The sequence below is a fragment of the Oncorhynchus masou genome, chromosome 24 (assembly GCF_036934945.1).
Source record: "Oncorhynchus masou masou isolate Uvic2021 chromosome 24, UVic_Omas_1.1, whole genome shotgun sequence".
Classification (NCBI taxonomy): domain Eukaryota; kingdom Metazoa; phylum Chordata; class Actinopteri; order Salmoniformes; family Salmonidae; genus Oncorhynchus; species Oncorhynchus masou.
In genome coordinates, this window is record NC_088235.1 from 23,865,501 (window position 1) to 23,880,621 (window position 15,121).

General features: G+C 44.1%; 2 protein-coding genes across 3 annotated transcripts in view; one reads left to right on the forward strand and one right to left on the reverse strand.

Moving 5' to 3' along the window:
* Window positions 1-1,891: 1,891 nt before the first annotated feature.
* Window positions 1,892-15,121, reverse strand: part of LOC135511924 (cdc42 effector protein 4-like) — a 45,992-nt gene continuing 32,762 nt past the window's right edge. For both annotated transcript variants that reach the window (XM_064933446.1, XM_064933444.1), the window contains exon 2: window positions 1,892-6,406. In XM_064933446.1, coding sequence (XP_064789518.1) covers window positions 5,193-6,230 — 1,038 coding nt within the window. In that variant the 5' untranslated portion in view covers window positions 6,231-6,406 and the 3' untranslated portion in view covers window positions 1,892-5,192. The remainder of the gene's footprint in view (window positions 6,407-15,121) is intronic.
* Window positions 8,814-9,782, forward strand: LOC135511355 (keratin-associated protein 4-6-like). Its single transcript, XM_064932897.1, has one exon. It carries the CDS (start codon window positions 8,814-8,816, stop codon window positions 9,780-9,782), a length of 969 nt encoding a protein of 322 aa, XP_064788969.1.

Here is a 15,121-nt window from a genome sequence, read left to right on the forward strand (position 1 = left end):
TACGAATAATATAGATGAGAACTCTCTTGGTAGATAATGTGGTCGACAGCTTATCATGAGGTATTCTACCTCAGGCGAACAATACCTCGAGACTTCTTCAATATTAGATATCGTGCACCAGCAGTTATTGACAAATACAGTGCCTTGCGAAAGTATTTGGCCCCCTTGAATTTTGCAACCTTTTGCCACATTTCAGGCTTCAAACATAAAGATATAAAACTGTATTTTTTTGTGAAGAATCAACAACAAGTGGGACACAATCATGAAGTGGAACAACATTTATTGGATATTTCAAACTTTTTTAACAAATCAAAAACTGAAAAATTGGGCGTGCAAAATTATTAAATTAAAATCAGAGTTGCTAAATATGAAAAGTCTGATGCTTCTAAACCATATATCCCAATCTGACTGTGTAGGTGCCTCGTATTTATCCATCTCAGCGAGAAAAAATAAGCTTGACAATTTTCTGGGATTAACGATCTGTACTGTATTTGGCAGACAAAAAGCTAACACAATAGATTAGATTATACAATGCACTCCCTATCAATACAGCTATTCTAGCCTGTCTATGCTTAGAGAACGTACTTACCAATGATCTGTATAGCAGTTATAATTTAAACTTGAGGTTTATTTGGTAAGAAACACAGATTGGCTGTATTTTTATGTCGAACTGTATGTGAAGTGTGTGGACTTGATGGAGAGGAGCATCTCTGTTAACACTGAGTGTGAATACCAGCGTCTTACACAAGTTCCACCTCAGCCCCTTATGCTGCTAACTGCATAAATAAAACGTGAACTGACTTGTTCAAGTATTTTCTCTATGAAACAGGTTCCCATAGGGACAGATAGACAACATAACATAACACAGCATACGAAATAAGCCACAACACTGCTCCATATAAAGATTACCAACTTTCTTTTTATTGAAAAATATAGCTGGTATTTCAAAAGAGGAGGATGTGTGAGGGAGGTAAATACACTGAACGAAAACATAAACACAAAATGTAAAGTGTTGGTCCCATGTTTCATGAGCTGAAACAAAAGATCCCAGAAATGTTCCATACGCACAAAATTTCTCTCAATTTTGTGAACAATTTTTGTTAACATCCCTGTTAGTGAGCATTTCTCATTTGACAAGATAATCCATTCACCTGACAGGGGTGGCATATCAAGAAGCTGATGAAACAACCTGATCAATGCACAGATGCACCTTGTGCTGGGGAAAATTAAAGGCCACTGAAATGTGCACATAACACAATGCCACATATGTCTCAAGTTTCGAGGAAGCATGCAATTAGCATGCTGACTGCAGGAATGTTCACCAGAGCTGTTGCCAGATAATTTAATGTTAATTTGTTTACCATTAGACATCTCCAACGTTGTTTTAGAGAATTGGGCAGTATGTCCAACCGGCCTCACAACCGCATACCACGTGTATGGCGTTGTGTAGGCGAGCGGTTTGCTGATGTCAACGTTGTGAACAGAGTTCCCCATGGTGGTGGTGGGGTTATGGTATGGGCAGGCATAAGCTACAGTTGAATTAATTTCATTTTAAATCAATGGAAATTTTAATGTACAGCGATACTGTGATGGCCCATACTGAGGCCCGTTTTTTTAAGGTATCTTTGACCTTCACAGTCATGAAATCCATAGATTAGGGCCTAAGGACTGATTTCCTCAAGAACTATAACTCAGTGAAATCTTTGAAATTGTTGCATGTTACATTTATATTTTTGTTCAGTATATATATACAGTAGAATGAGAAAGAAAAAGAAATGTAGCACATACCTGGCATAAAAACTAGCCACAGAGTAGAAAAAAACAAAACACTCTCCAGCTGAACCTTTAAGCCAGTTCTTTTTCACAATCCCTTCCCCTTGTATGACCCCCCTGGATGGCACCATTAGTATTTATCTACTTCACTTCAGTAGCAAATAAAATGGGGGTGGACAGGTACGAGTGCTTTGATAGAAAATTAAAAGGTTCTTTATAAAGTGTCCCATCATTGGTGAAGAACAGCTAAGTGATTGCAACAGTTTAACCCATTTTCCATAGACATATTCTACAACAATGGAACAAGCAACTGAGTTTAAAACAATAAGAACATAACAAAGAAATCCTAAATTTGGCCCATTTACAAATTAACAGCGTGAGAGGCCTGAGATTAAGTTCCCTGTACTGCTGTAGCCCGTAAATGTTTCCTTCAGACATCAAGACTCAATATGACATGTCAGAGGATGATTACATACATACTTGGCACATTTCCACCTGGTCATTTTAATCTCTGAACTCTTTAATGCAGACATGTACACATGGAACTCTAACATACTTAGCATGAACATATGGCTGAGTGATGTCACATCCTGCCTGGCATTAGGTTCCTCCCCTGACCTAATACCATTGGATAATGTGTTCCCTCCCTCCAAACAACCAACCAACACCATAACAGGGAACAAAAACAGTAATCCCAAGTGTCACATATGGCACAAATGTAATTTTCTCTCACTCAAGCATAAAGTCTATGATTCAGATTAAAGATTATGACAACTGGGAACTCTGAGGAAAAATAATAGGTCAAATCGCAACATCAATGATCTTCCGGTCGGAAAATAAAGTCAGTTTTAGAAAGATGCCCAAGTTTCCGACTTGGATGACTGTTCAAAATTATTTTCCCAATCAGACTTAGTTCAGAGATTCCCAGTTGTTTTGAACGCGACAATACTCAGGGATCCAGGAAGGCGTGAGCAGGGACTTCCTGCTTTACTTTAAAAGATTAGATTTTTATCTGACCAAATTAATGAGAGGGAGGTGGACCTATAGTCACACTTTATTCATCCTAAATGGCACCCTATTCCCAATATAGTGCACTACTTTTGTCCAGAGCCTTATGGGCCCTTGTCAAAAGTAGTGCGATATATAGGGAATAGGGTGCCATGTGGGATGCAAATACTGTCGGAGGAATCTAAAGGGAAAGGGAACAGGCGCGCCTGTCTTTTCCTTTCCCAAACATATGACTCATGAATGGATGAGTCGTTGGTTTGGTTACCGACCGATCAGCCAACTAAGTTCATGAATGACAGGGTGGAGGGAAGCCAGAGGGTGTGCTGATTCAATCTACTCCTACAGTATGTTTATGAATGAGGGGGAAGCCAGAGGGTGTGCTGATTTAATCTACTCCTACAGTATGTTTATGAATGACAGGGTGGAGGGAAGCCAGAGGGTGTGCTGATTCAATCTGCTCCTACAGTATGTTTATGAATGAGAGGGAAGCCAGAGGGTGTGCTGATTTAATCTGCTCCTACAGTATGTTTATGAATGAGAGGGAAGCAAGAGGGTGTGCTGATTCAATCTGCTCCTACAGTAGCCAGGTCTGCGTGGCACAATGGCGAGAGGAGGGTAATATTGTCACTATAACTAGTGTTCTCCTATTACTGATACCCTCCTCCCTTCAAACTCCTCTCTTTCTCCTGATCCTACAAGCCTGGGGTGTGTACGGGGGAAGAGATGACCACAGATATGCCAGTCTACTTTACGGTCACTTCTCTTGTTCACAACCACCAGCTCTGCTCCTGTGAGTTATGTATTTGTTTCCATCGGTTTCTAAACATTTGTACAATAAAAGCACTACTGGTCATGAACGCTTCTACAAAAAGGCCATTTATTTTCAAAATTTTCATTTTTTTGTATTTAATAATAAGTCAAGTTAATTTAAAACATTTACATGGAAACAAAACAAAGATTTGTTGTGTACAATAGTTAGTGTTTTAGGGAGTGAGCTGTTGCTACACCTTAGCAGTGCTTGCAGGGGATATATGACTGAGTCCATTGATCTAAGCTAAAGTGCCATGGACTCACGGCCAAACCCAAACCTAGCCTAATCAACTCCAAAGCTAAGGCTTAAGCTGGCTCACTGAGTAGGCTAGTACGTTAGGCTTTAGAACAACTAAAGATCAACAAAATCCAACCTTTAACTAAATTCCTCCAATCAACATGGTGACTTAAAACAGTGCACAATATGATCGACCCCTTATTAGAAGTACTTATTAGATAACAAACGATACAAGCTAACTGATCATTTAGGACTTCAGAGTGTGTTGGCTGTATAGAGTATGTCTAGTGAAGAGTACAATAAAGCAGACTAATGGTTGGAATAATGAACAACCAAGTTGTGCCATTGATTAAGAACCTGAAGACCAACTTATCAATTCTGTATGTAGTAAACATAGGAGAAGCCACCTTTATTTACCCTTTGAACATTAACAAAACCAATATTGTAACTGCATCTCACCTCACTCAAAACACACATACACATACAATCCAGTCAATGCCCCAAAGAATGCTGGGATACATTTCACTTCCTTTCTCCAAAGCAGTGTGGGAAATATACAGTTCAGTCCGTGACCTCACATGACTCTACACCCCACACATTGCACCTCCACCTGGGTGATCAACAGTTCATGCTTCGACCTCTGTGACCTTTGTCAATCTCCATATGTCCGCTTTCAAAGAATGTGACAATCAGTGTCATGACCGCTGGTTGGTTTTTCCTTACCTAATAATGCGCAATAAGGAATATGCTAGTACTGTAGCCAGGACTGTAGCTATGGTAACCATGAAGGGAAATCCTCTGAATGGAAAGACAATGGTGGGATATGGTTCATGTTGAATATGAGTGGATATAAGGGTTGATCCCCTTATAAGGAGAAACACACTTTAATGACATATTGGAACTGTGGGATTAGATCATCATAATGACAGATCATAGTTCTACAAAAAAGAATCCCTCAAACCAATAACTGGTGTCTCAGAGTTGCAGTGTGTGTGTGTGTGTGTGTGTGAGTGAGAGAGTTAGTGGTCGACACGGAATTCTGTAATGGGCTGGAGAAATGGACTCATGGGACAGGCATTTTCGTTTCCATTAACAGCTGGACACACACACACACACAGGAGTAAATAAGGTTAAATAACAGCTGGTGTATGGATATTCCTGATCCAGGAGGTATAGCAGAACAGGATGTCCCCGTATAGAAGTTCTCAGGATAGATCCATATGTGGGGATTTTTCCAGTCTTTATCGTGCTCCCAACCCCTCCCAGACTTATTATAGCATCAAAACTCATGAAAAATAATTGTCTCCTTCGGGGACCTCACAAACCACGTTCTGTGGTGGTGACATTACAGCCCTGTTCTGTTTTACACCCTGATCTCATCATCATCCTCGTCCATGAAGGAGAAGTCTTTATCGTCCTCCCCTCCAGCCCCCCGAGAGCTGTACTTGGCGCTGTCCGTGTCCCCCTCCTGCAGGTGGTGGAGTGGTTTCTCCTCAAGAGCGGCAGAGCCGGAGGAGGACACGGAGCAGCTGTCCAGGTGGCTGTGGGGGTGGTAGTTCCTGCGAGGGGTGTAGAGGGGGTCGGCCATGACCTTCTGAGGATAGGTGCGTGGGGGCCTGACTGGAGCCTGTAGATTCACCTGGTCCTCAATCTCATCCTCCGTGGTGGGAGGGCTAAAGGGGGGTGACCCGCGACCCTCACTGCCCTTCCCCTCCTCGTACCCTAGGTCGTCTTCCTCCCAGCCCTTCTTTTCCATGACACTGAGGATGTCCCCCAGCATGGAGGGTCCTAGGTCAATGTGGAATGACATGATGGACTCCGCGTGCTTCATCCCGCCACCCCGAGGATGTGATGGGGGCAGGTCAGTCAGTTCTCCAAAGTTACGCTCGTCAAACTCCAGATCCAGCATCGCCATGGCCGCGGCACCGTTGACTGGTTTGCTGATTCCATCGACCTCGGGCAGATTCTTCAGAGGGCTGGAGGAGACGCTCTTGGGCATCTGCTGACCACCGCCCATCCTGACCATGTCCTCGTCATTGAGGTAGGGCAGGGAGATGGCATTCTTCACAAAGTTTGGCGAGCCACCGGGGGGCGCCAACGAGTTGTTCTTGTACATGTCACCGCGGTTCACCGACTGGGAGCGCTTGCTGCTCCTGAAGGTTCGGGACAGCAGGCCTGGTTTGGGTATAGGGGAGCTCTGCTGGACCTCTGGAACTTGTTCTTTAGGGGGCTCCCCAGACCGGGTACTTAGGAAAGAGGTGTCCCCGAAGGCGTCCCCGCCACGACCCACATGCATGGTGTGTCTGAAGTCCCCCAGAGGGGCGCTGATCATCTCCGCCGTCAGGTCGGCCCGGGAGCGACGCTTGGACTGGTTTGAGGTTAGCTGCTTGAGAATAGGCATGGTGATGTCTGATGAAGTCTGATTTAATACGCAACAAGACCAGAAACACCTGATTGGTGCTGAGAGTTATGTGATGTTGTCAAGGCAAGGTTTGAACCACGTCTCTAGAGTACCCAGCCATTGTGGTCCTTCAAACAGCTACGGTGAGTTCTGGTCCAGATAATCCACAAATCAACCTAAGGGAAAAACAGAAGAGAGGACACATTAAAATCACATTGCAAGAACCATGCAAACCAACTCAGATCCTCAAAGTTGGCATGGAAACTAACTATAACACAGAGTAGCTTTGTAATGTTATTCCTTCGGAGAATAAGCACATGACACATGACAGTAAACAAGTATTTCCAATAGCTGCTGGCTGCGTCTGCGGCCAGAATCAAGACAACTTTCTTCTTCTATGCCGCTCTGCCTCAAATGTGGAAACTTTTGTTGCCAGGCCGGGGCTTTGAAATTAAACCTCCAGTTGAGTGGTTCCAAACTCTAGGGGGACAAAAGGTAGGTATTCTGGAATGAAGTAGAGGGGGTGGGGGGACTGAAGTTCTTTCTCACTTTACTGGAACTCTAACCTTTCTCTGCCTGAACTAAAAGTACTTTTTAAAAACAGGGGAAACACGTTTCAAGTCATCGGAACACATTTTTCATGCAAATACGTGTCTTTAATAGAACTTCCCATAAGTGCTGAAATATTGTTTAAAAGCGGCAGCCGGAATATTCATCAGTTGGGCTTTTCAATTTTTAGGAGACGGCCGTCTGTTGTCTGGGGTCCCTGCTTCCACTACAGTACTCTGTTCTACTGCCGCAGTTCTGCAATTCCCATTTGGGCCCATGCCTGCCTCTCTCCCCCTCTCTGCGGCTCTCTCTCTCCTATATTACCCTACAGTCATAAAATACTGGGAGCTTGAGGGGGCTTCAGCTGCCAGGAATAAAGAGCAGATGAAAAAACTGAAGACAGAAGGGTTGGAACAGAATGATACAGTTAGTTATTGACAGTCGATACATTTCTTCTGCAGCTTGGATTAATTTAAAGCAACAGCTCAGAAGCATTGACTATCAATAACTAAATGTATCGTTCTATTCCAACCCTTGTCACTGACTGACAATCGTTCTGTTCTAACCCTTCTGTCAGTGACTGACAATCGTTCTGTTCCAGCCTTTCCGTCACTGGCAGATTGAAACTCTCTCTGAGTCTCTCCTGCTTGATCTGGGATTTCTCGCTCTCTCACGATTTCCAGACATCTTTAAGCCAAGGGGACGTTTGAAGCTTGTACTCTTTTCACCCAGCCGTTTTTCTGCAGGAACTGCTTTGTGTGTAAATAATGACCTAAAGAATCTCACGCCCATCAGAGCCTTCTTATATCTGCCCCATTAATAAGCTACATCCGGTCCATGTGTCACCGGTCACTTGTATTATTGCAACACTCAAAGCATGCTGTGACTGATCACTGTGTTCAGAACTTCAGTTGTGATTAGAGTCAGGGGCCCTGATAAGTCTACAGCCCTGCCACGAGGATATCATTTACTGCTTACATGCTCTGGATTTCACAGCAGACACTTTGATCTGCAACCTGGCAGCATTTTGACCTATGACTCAATAAGCCTGATGATATGGGCCATTTCAGAAGCTGATGATACAGGCTGTTTCAAGAGTGTCTGCTTACCGAGGCCAATCTGTCTTCGTGTCACCATTGACCCCGCAATGAAATAAGATCTCAAAACATAATGGTGTGAGGTGGACAGTAGCAAAGTTGGCAGCTTTTAATGGGATAAAAGTTACTGTCCCCAGATAGGCCAGCAGCCAGCAATAAGGCTCAGTAGGCACATGAGTAGGCCTAGGTGACGTCAACAAGGGTTTCAATGTGGCTGCTAGGCGCCATCCAATCATTCTCATGTTTTAAAACCACACCGCACGTGCACACACACACACACAACGACACACCCTCTAGTCTCTGTGTATTCGTGTATTCATAAAGGATGAATGGGGCCTCAGGGAAAAAGCAACGTCACCCTTGAAAACATTTACATCTCTGACAACAAAGGCCCATTCAACTAAAAAGGCAACTGTAGCAGCAGAGAGAACAGAGGGGGTTTTGAAAGATGATATGTTAACCCAGTTCTTCTCCTTTCAAAGGACAGAACGTCCCTAAGGACAATTCAATGATCTTCTTGTCTGCATACTGTGGTTTAAACTCTTTATTCAGTACCTTCAGAAAATCTGTCCTCAGTCATAAGGATTGTCAGTGTGTGGGGAGAGGCACCCTCAAAGAATTCCCCTTTAGACAAACAAGGACAACTGTATTGACTAAGACTGAGCATGAATGACTGAACAAGGGGTTTGGAGAAGTAGAAAGTTTATAATGGAATTTCCATCTTTACCTTTTCACCAACAACTAAAACACTAGCCATTATGAAGAGCTAACTGCTCCAAAACAACCATGCAAATGAGCTCAGTCATCAGCGCTTTCAAGGGTCACAATTGTGCAACCGCACATTGTGCTGTTGTGGCTAAGGAGGTCCCTTAAGGAGGACAAGCTTACTTTACTGCAGTGATCCGTTACTACCTATTACATTATTACACAACTCACTATGCATGAGACCACAATCCTCCAGTCAGTTTGCCAGCCCGCCTGCCTCTCCTCTATATGCCGGCCCGCCTGTCTCTCCTCCATGTGCCGGCCCGCCTGCCTCTCCTCCATGTGCCGGCCCGCCTGCCTCTCCTCTATGTGCCGGCCCGCCTGCCTCTCCTCTATGTGCCGGCCCGCCTGCCTCTCCTCTATGTGCCGGCCCGCCTGCCTCTCCTCTATGTGCCGGCCCGCCTGCCTCTCCTCTATGTGCCGGCCCGCCTGCCTCTCCTCTATGTGCCGGCCCGCCTGCCTCTCCTCTATGTGCCGGCCCGCCTGCCTCTCCTCTATGTGCCGGCCCGCCTGCCTCTCCTCTATGTGCCGGCCCGCCTGCCTCTCCTCTATGTGCCGGCCCGCCTGCCTCTCCTCTATGTGCCGGCCCGCCTGCCTCTCCTCTATGTGCCGGCCCGCCTGCCTCTCCTCTATGTGCCGGCCCGCCGGCCTCTCCTCTATGTGCCGGCCCGCCGGCCTCTCCTCTATGTGCCGGCCCGCCGGCCTCTCCTCTATGTGCCGGCCCGCCGGCCTCTCCTCTATGTGCCGGCCCGCCTGCCTCTCCTCTATGTGCCGGCCCGCCGGCCTCTCCTCTATGTGCCGGCCCGCCTGCCTCTCCTCTATGTGCCGGCCCGCCTGCCTCTCCTCTATGTGCCGGCCCGCCTGCCTCTCCTCTATGTGCCGGCCCGCCTGCCTCTCCTCTATGTGCCGGCCCGCCTGCCTCTCCTCTATGTGCCGGCCCGCCTGCCTCTCCTCTATGTGCCGGCCCGCCTGCCTCTCCTCTATGTGCCGGCCCGCCTGCCTCTCCTCTGTGCCGGCCCGCCTGCCTCTTCTCTATGTGCCAGCCCGTCGGCTTCTCTCTCTCATTCAATGTGCAGGCCGACAGTGCCTTCAGAGAGTATTCATACCCATTGACTTCAAGCCAGAATTCCATATTGATTAAAGAAATCTAAAAATCACACACACACACACACACACACACACACAATACCCCATAATGACAAATGAATTACAGAAATACACTATATATACACACAAAAGTATGTGGACACCGCTTCAAATTTGTGGATTTGGGTATTTCAGCCACACCCGTTGCTGACAGGTATATAAAATCGAGCACACTGCCATGCAATCTCCATAGACAAACATTGGCAGTAGAATGGCCTTGAAGAGATCAGTGACTTTCAACGTGGCACAGTCATAGGATGCTAACTTTCCAACATGTCAATTCATCAAATTTCTGCCCTGCGAGAGCTGCCCTGGTCAAATGTATGGATGAATCTGGGTTTTACAGATGGTCTGGGGCTGTTTTTCATTGTTCAGGCTCGGCCCCTTAGTTCCAGTGAAGGCAAATCTTAACGCATCAGCATACAATGACATTCTAGACGATTCTGTGCTTCCAACTTTGTGGCCAAAGTTTGGAGGAAGGCCCTTTCCTGTTCCATCATGACAGTGGTTTGTCAAATTCAGTGTGGAAGAACTTGAACGGCCTGCACAGAGCCCTGACCTCAACCCCATCGAACCCCTTTGGGGTGAATTGGAACGCAGTCTGCGAGACAGGCCTAATCGCCCAACATCAGTGCCCGACCTCACTAATGCTATTGTAGCTGGATGTTGTAGCTGGATGCAAGTCCGAACAGCAATGTTCTAACATCTAGTGGAAATCCTTCCCAGAAGAGTGATTGTCATAACAGCAAAGGGGGGACCAACTCCATATTAATGCCCATGATTTTGGATTAAGAAGTTCAACGAGCAGGTGTCCACATACACTACCAAAAGTATCTAATTTACGTAAGTATTCACACCCCTTTGCCATGACACTCCAAATTGAGCTCAAGTGCATTCAATTTATTTTGATCATCCTTGAAATATTACTACAACTTGACGAGAGTCCATCTGTGGCCAATTCAATTGTTTGGACATGATTTAGAAAGAAAACACACCAACAGTTGACAGTGCATGTCAGAGCAGAAACAATACCATTAAGTCCAAGGAACTGTCCATAGATCTCCGAGAGAATTGTGATGAGACTTATCTGCGGAAGGATATATAACCATTTCCGTTTCAAGTTTCCAAGAGCACAGTGGTCTCCACCATTGGGAAATTGAAAAAAAAATATGAAACTAACCACACTCTTACTAGAGCTGGCCATCCGACCAAACTGAGCAACCAGGCAAGAAGAACCTTTCTCATGGAGGTGAGCAAGAACGCAATGACCACTCTGACAGAACTACATAGTTCCTTGGCTGAGATGGGAGAACCTGCCAGAAGGACAAGCCTCTACCGCACTTCACCAATCTGGCCTTTATGGGAGAGTGGCCAGACAGAAGCCAATCCTGAGAAAAAGGCACGACAGCACGCCTGGAGTTTCCCCAAAAAATTATGTGAAATTCTGAGCGCATAAGCCAAAAGATTATGTAGTCTGATGAGACAAACATATAACTCTTTGGCCTGAATGACAGGCACAGCTCATTACCCGTCTAACACCATCCCTACCGTGAAGAATGGCGGTGGCAGCATCACGCTATGGTGAAGCTTTTCAGCGGCAGCGACTGGGAGAATGGTAAGGATAGAGGGAACAATGAATGGAGCCAAATACAGGCAAACCTTGATGAGAACCTGCTTCAGAGTGCAAACAACTTTAGACTGGGGGTGAAGATTTACATTCCAACAGGACAATGACACCAAGCATACAGCCAAAGCAACGCTGGAATGGCTGCCGAACAAGAATGTGAAAGTCCTTGAGTGGCCCAGCCAAAGCAAAGACTTGAATCCCATTGAAAATCTGTGGAAAGACTTGAAGATAGATGTGGAGCAGCAGTGAACAGCAAACTTAAGAGGTTGACCAAATCTGAAAGGAAGAAAATCCCCAAATCCAGATGTGCGAAGCTGATACAGGCATACCTAAGATGATTCAAAAGGTGTAATCACTGTCAAAGGTTCTTCTACAAAGTGTTGACTCAGGGGTGTGAATACTTATAGTACCAGTTTGGACACACCTACTCATTCCATGGTTTTTAATTATTATTACTATTTTCTACATTGTAGAATTATAGTGAAGACATCAAAACTATGAAATAACACATATGGAATCATGTAGTAATGAAAAACGTGTTAAAACAAAATATATTTTATGAGATTCTTCAAAGTAGGCACCCTTTTCCATGGTGACAGCTTTGCATGCTCTTGGCATTCTCTCAACCAGCTTCATGAGGTAACCTGGAACGCATTTCAATTAACAGGTGTGCCTTGGTAAAAGTACATTGTGGAATTTATTTGAGCCAATCAGTTGTGTTGTGACAAGGTAGTGGTGGTATACAGAAGATAGCCCTATTTGGTAAAAGACCAAGTCCATATCATGGCAAGAACAACTCAAATAAGCAAAGAGAAATGACAGTCCATCATTACTTTAAAACATGAAGGTCAGTCAATCCAGAAAATCAAGAAATTTCAAGTACAGTCACAAAAACCATTCAACGCTGATGAAACTGGCTCTCATGATGACCGATACAGGAAAGGAAGACCCAGAGTTACCTCTGCTGCAGAATAAGTTCATTAGAGTTAACTGCACCTCAGATTGCTGCCAAAATAAATGGGTCAGAGTTCAAGAAACAGACATCTCAAAATCAGCTGTTCAGAGGAGACTGCATGAAATCAGGCCATTATGGTTAAACTGCTGCAAAGAAACAACTACTAAAGGACACCAATAAGAAAAGACTTGTTGGGCCAAGAAAGACGAGCAATGGAAACTAGACCTTTGGTCTGATGAGTCCAAATTTGAGATTTTTGGTTCCACCCGCCATGTCTGTGTCAGACTCAGAGTAGGTGAACGGATGATCTCCACGTGTGTGGTTCCCACCATGAAGCATGGAGGAGGTGGTGTGATGGTGCTTTGCTGGTGACACGGTCTGATTTATTTAGAATTCAAGGCACACTTAACCAGCATGGCTACTGCTGCAGTGATACGCTATCCCATCTGGTCATCAAAATAGATTTTGATTTGTTTAACACTTTTTTGGTAACTACATGATTCCATATGTGTTATGCATAGCTTTGAAGTAAATAGTAAAAATAAAAAACAACTCTTGAATGAGTAGGTGTGTCCAAACTTAACTGGTACTGTATGTAAATTAGATATAATTACATTTTCAATACATTTGCTAACATTTCTAAAAATAAGTTTTCCCTTTGTCATTATGGGGTATTGTGTGTAGATGGGTGAGAGAAAAACATCATTTAATACATTTTGAATTCAGGCTGTAACACAAAATGGAAGTGGAATAAGTCAAGAGGTATGAATACTTTCTGAAGGCACTGTATGTCCTTGGCTTTGCTCTCCTGCAGTATACCAACCCACTTATATAATCATAACACATTAAAACAACAAGTTACTTGTCCAATTCTACTGTTAATATTATATACGTTGACATTTTCAGTAAGGCTGACAAAAGCAAGGTATTACTACTAATGCATAATATCATTGTCAACAACAGAAGTTGAATGTACTACCTGGCAATAGCCTACACTGACACAGTGCCCACAAGGCCAGGAGGCAGCAGCCAACCAGGGAGACTTGGCAGCATGGATCCACAACAGAGTGCCCTGTCCTGGACTACAGTCCAGAATTCTCATGTGTCCCTTCCTAGCTAGTTCTCTCCATGGCGACTTCAGCACTGCCTGGCTGCCCAGCTAGCTAACTTCCTATCTGTCTGTAAGGCCCTTATCCCCCCAGGGTGACAACGGATTCACCCTGGCTCCCTTAGAACTTTCTCTCCGTCCCAAATGGAGCCATATTCAAAGAGAGATATATATATATATATATATATATATATATATATATATATATATATATATATATATATATATATATATATATATTTTCCATTCATTTTGACCAGGATTCATACACACAATAACCCATTACCAAAGACATGACATTGAGTAAAACCAGTGTGTCTATGTATGCGGATGACTCAACACTATACACCTCAGCTACTACAGTCATTGAAATCACTGCAACACTTAACAAAGAGCTGCAGTTCATTTCAGAATGGTTGGCAAGGAATAAGTTAGTCCTAAATGTTTCAAAAACTAAAAGCCTTGTATTTGGGACAAATCATTCACTAAACCCTAAACCTCAACTAAATCTTATAATGAATAATGTGGAAATTGAGCAAGTTGACGTGACTAAACTGCTTGGAGTAACCCTGGATTGTAAAACTGTCATGGTCAAAACACGTTGAAACAACAGTAACTAAGATTTTTACATGTTTTATTTCACCTTTATTTAACCAGGTAGGCTAGTTGAGAACAAGTTCTCCTTTACAACTGCGACCTGGCCAAGATAAAGCATAGCAATTCGACACATACAACAACACAGAGTTACACAAGGAATGAACAAAACATAGTCGTCATTAATACAGTAGAACAAAAGAAAACAAAAAGTCTATATACAGTGAGTGCAAATGAGGTAAGATAAGGGAGTTAAGGCAATAAATAGGCCATGGTGGTGAGGTAATTACAATATAGCAATTAAACAATGGAATGGTAGATCGGCAGAAGATGAATGTGCAAGTAGGGATAGGAGCAAGATAAATAAATAAATACAGTATGGGGATGAGGTAGGTAGATAGCCCATCTGTAAACAGCCCATCTATGTACAGCTGCAGTGATCTGCTCTGACAGCCGGTGCTTAAAGCTAGTGAGGGAGATTTGAGTCTCCATCTTCAGAGATTTTTTCAGTTCATTCCAGTCATTGGCAGCAGAGAACTGGAAGGAAAGACGAACAAAGGAAGAATTGGCTTTGGGGTTGACCAGTGCCTTTTTAATAACACTAATCAACAAGGCAGGTACTTCAGGCCCTAGTTTTGTTGCACAGCTGGCCCTTAAACGTACTCATTAATAATTTGCATGTCAATCTCTCCTGGTTCAAAGTGGAAGAGATATTGACTTCATCACTACTTGTTTGTGTAAGAGGTGTTGACAAGCTAAACGCACCAAGCAAAACAACTAGCACACAGCTAAGACACCCATGCATACCCCACAAGACATGCCACCAAGGGTCTCTTCACAATCCAAGTCCAGAACAGACTAAGGAGGCTAGCAGACTGGGGGGCGCACAGTACTACATAGAACCATGACTACATGGAACTCTATTCCACATCAGGTAACTAACTGATGCGAGCAGTAGAATCAGATTTAAAAAACAGATAAAAATACACCTTATGGAAGAGTGGAGACTGAAGAGACACACACACAGGAACAGACACATGCACTCTACAC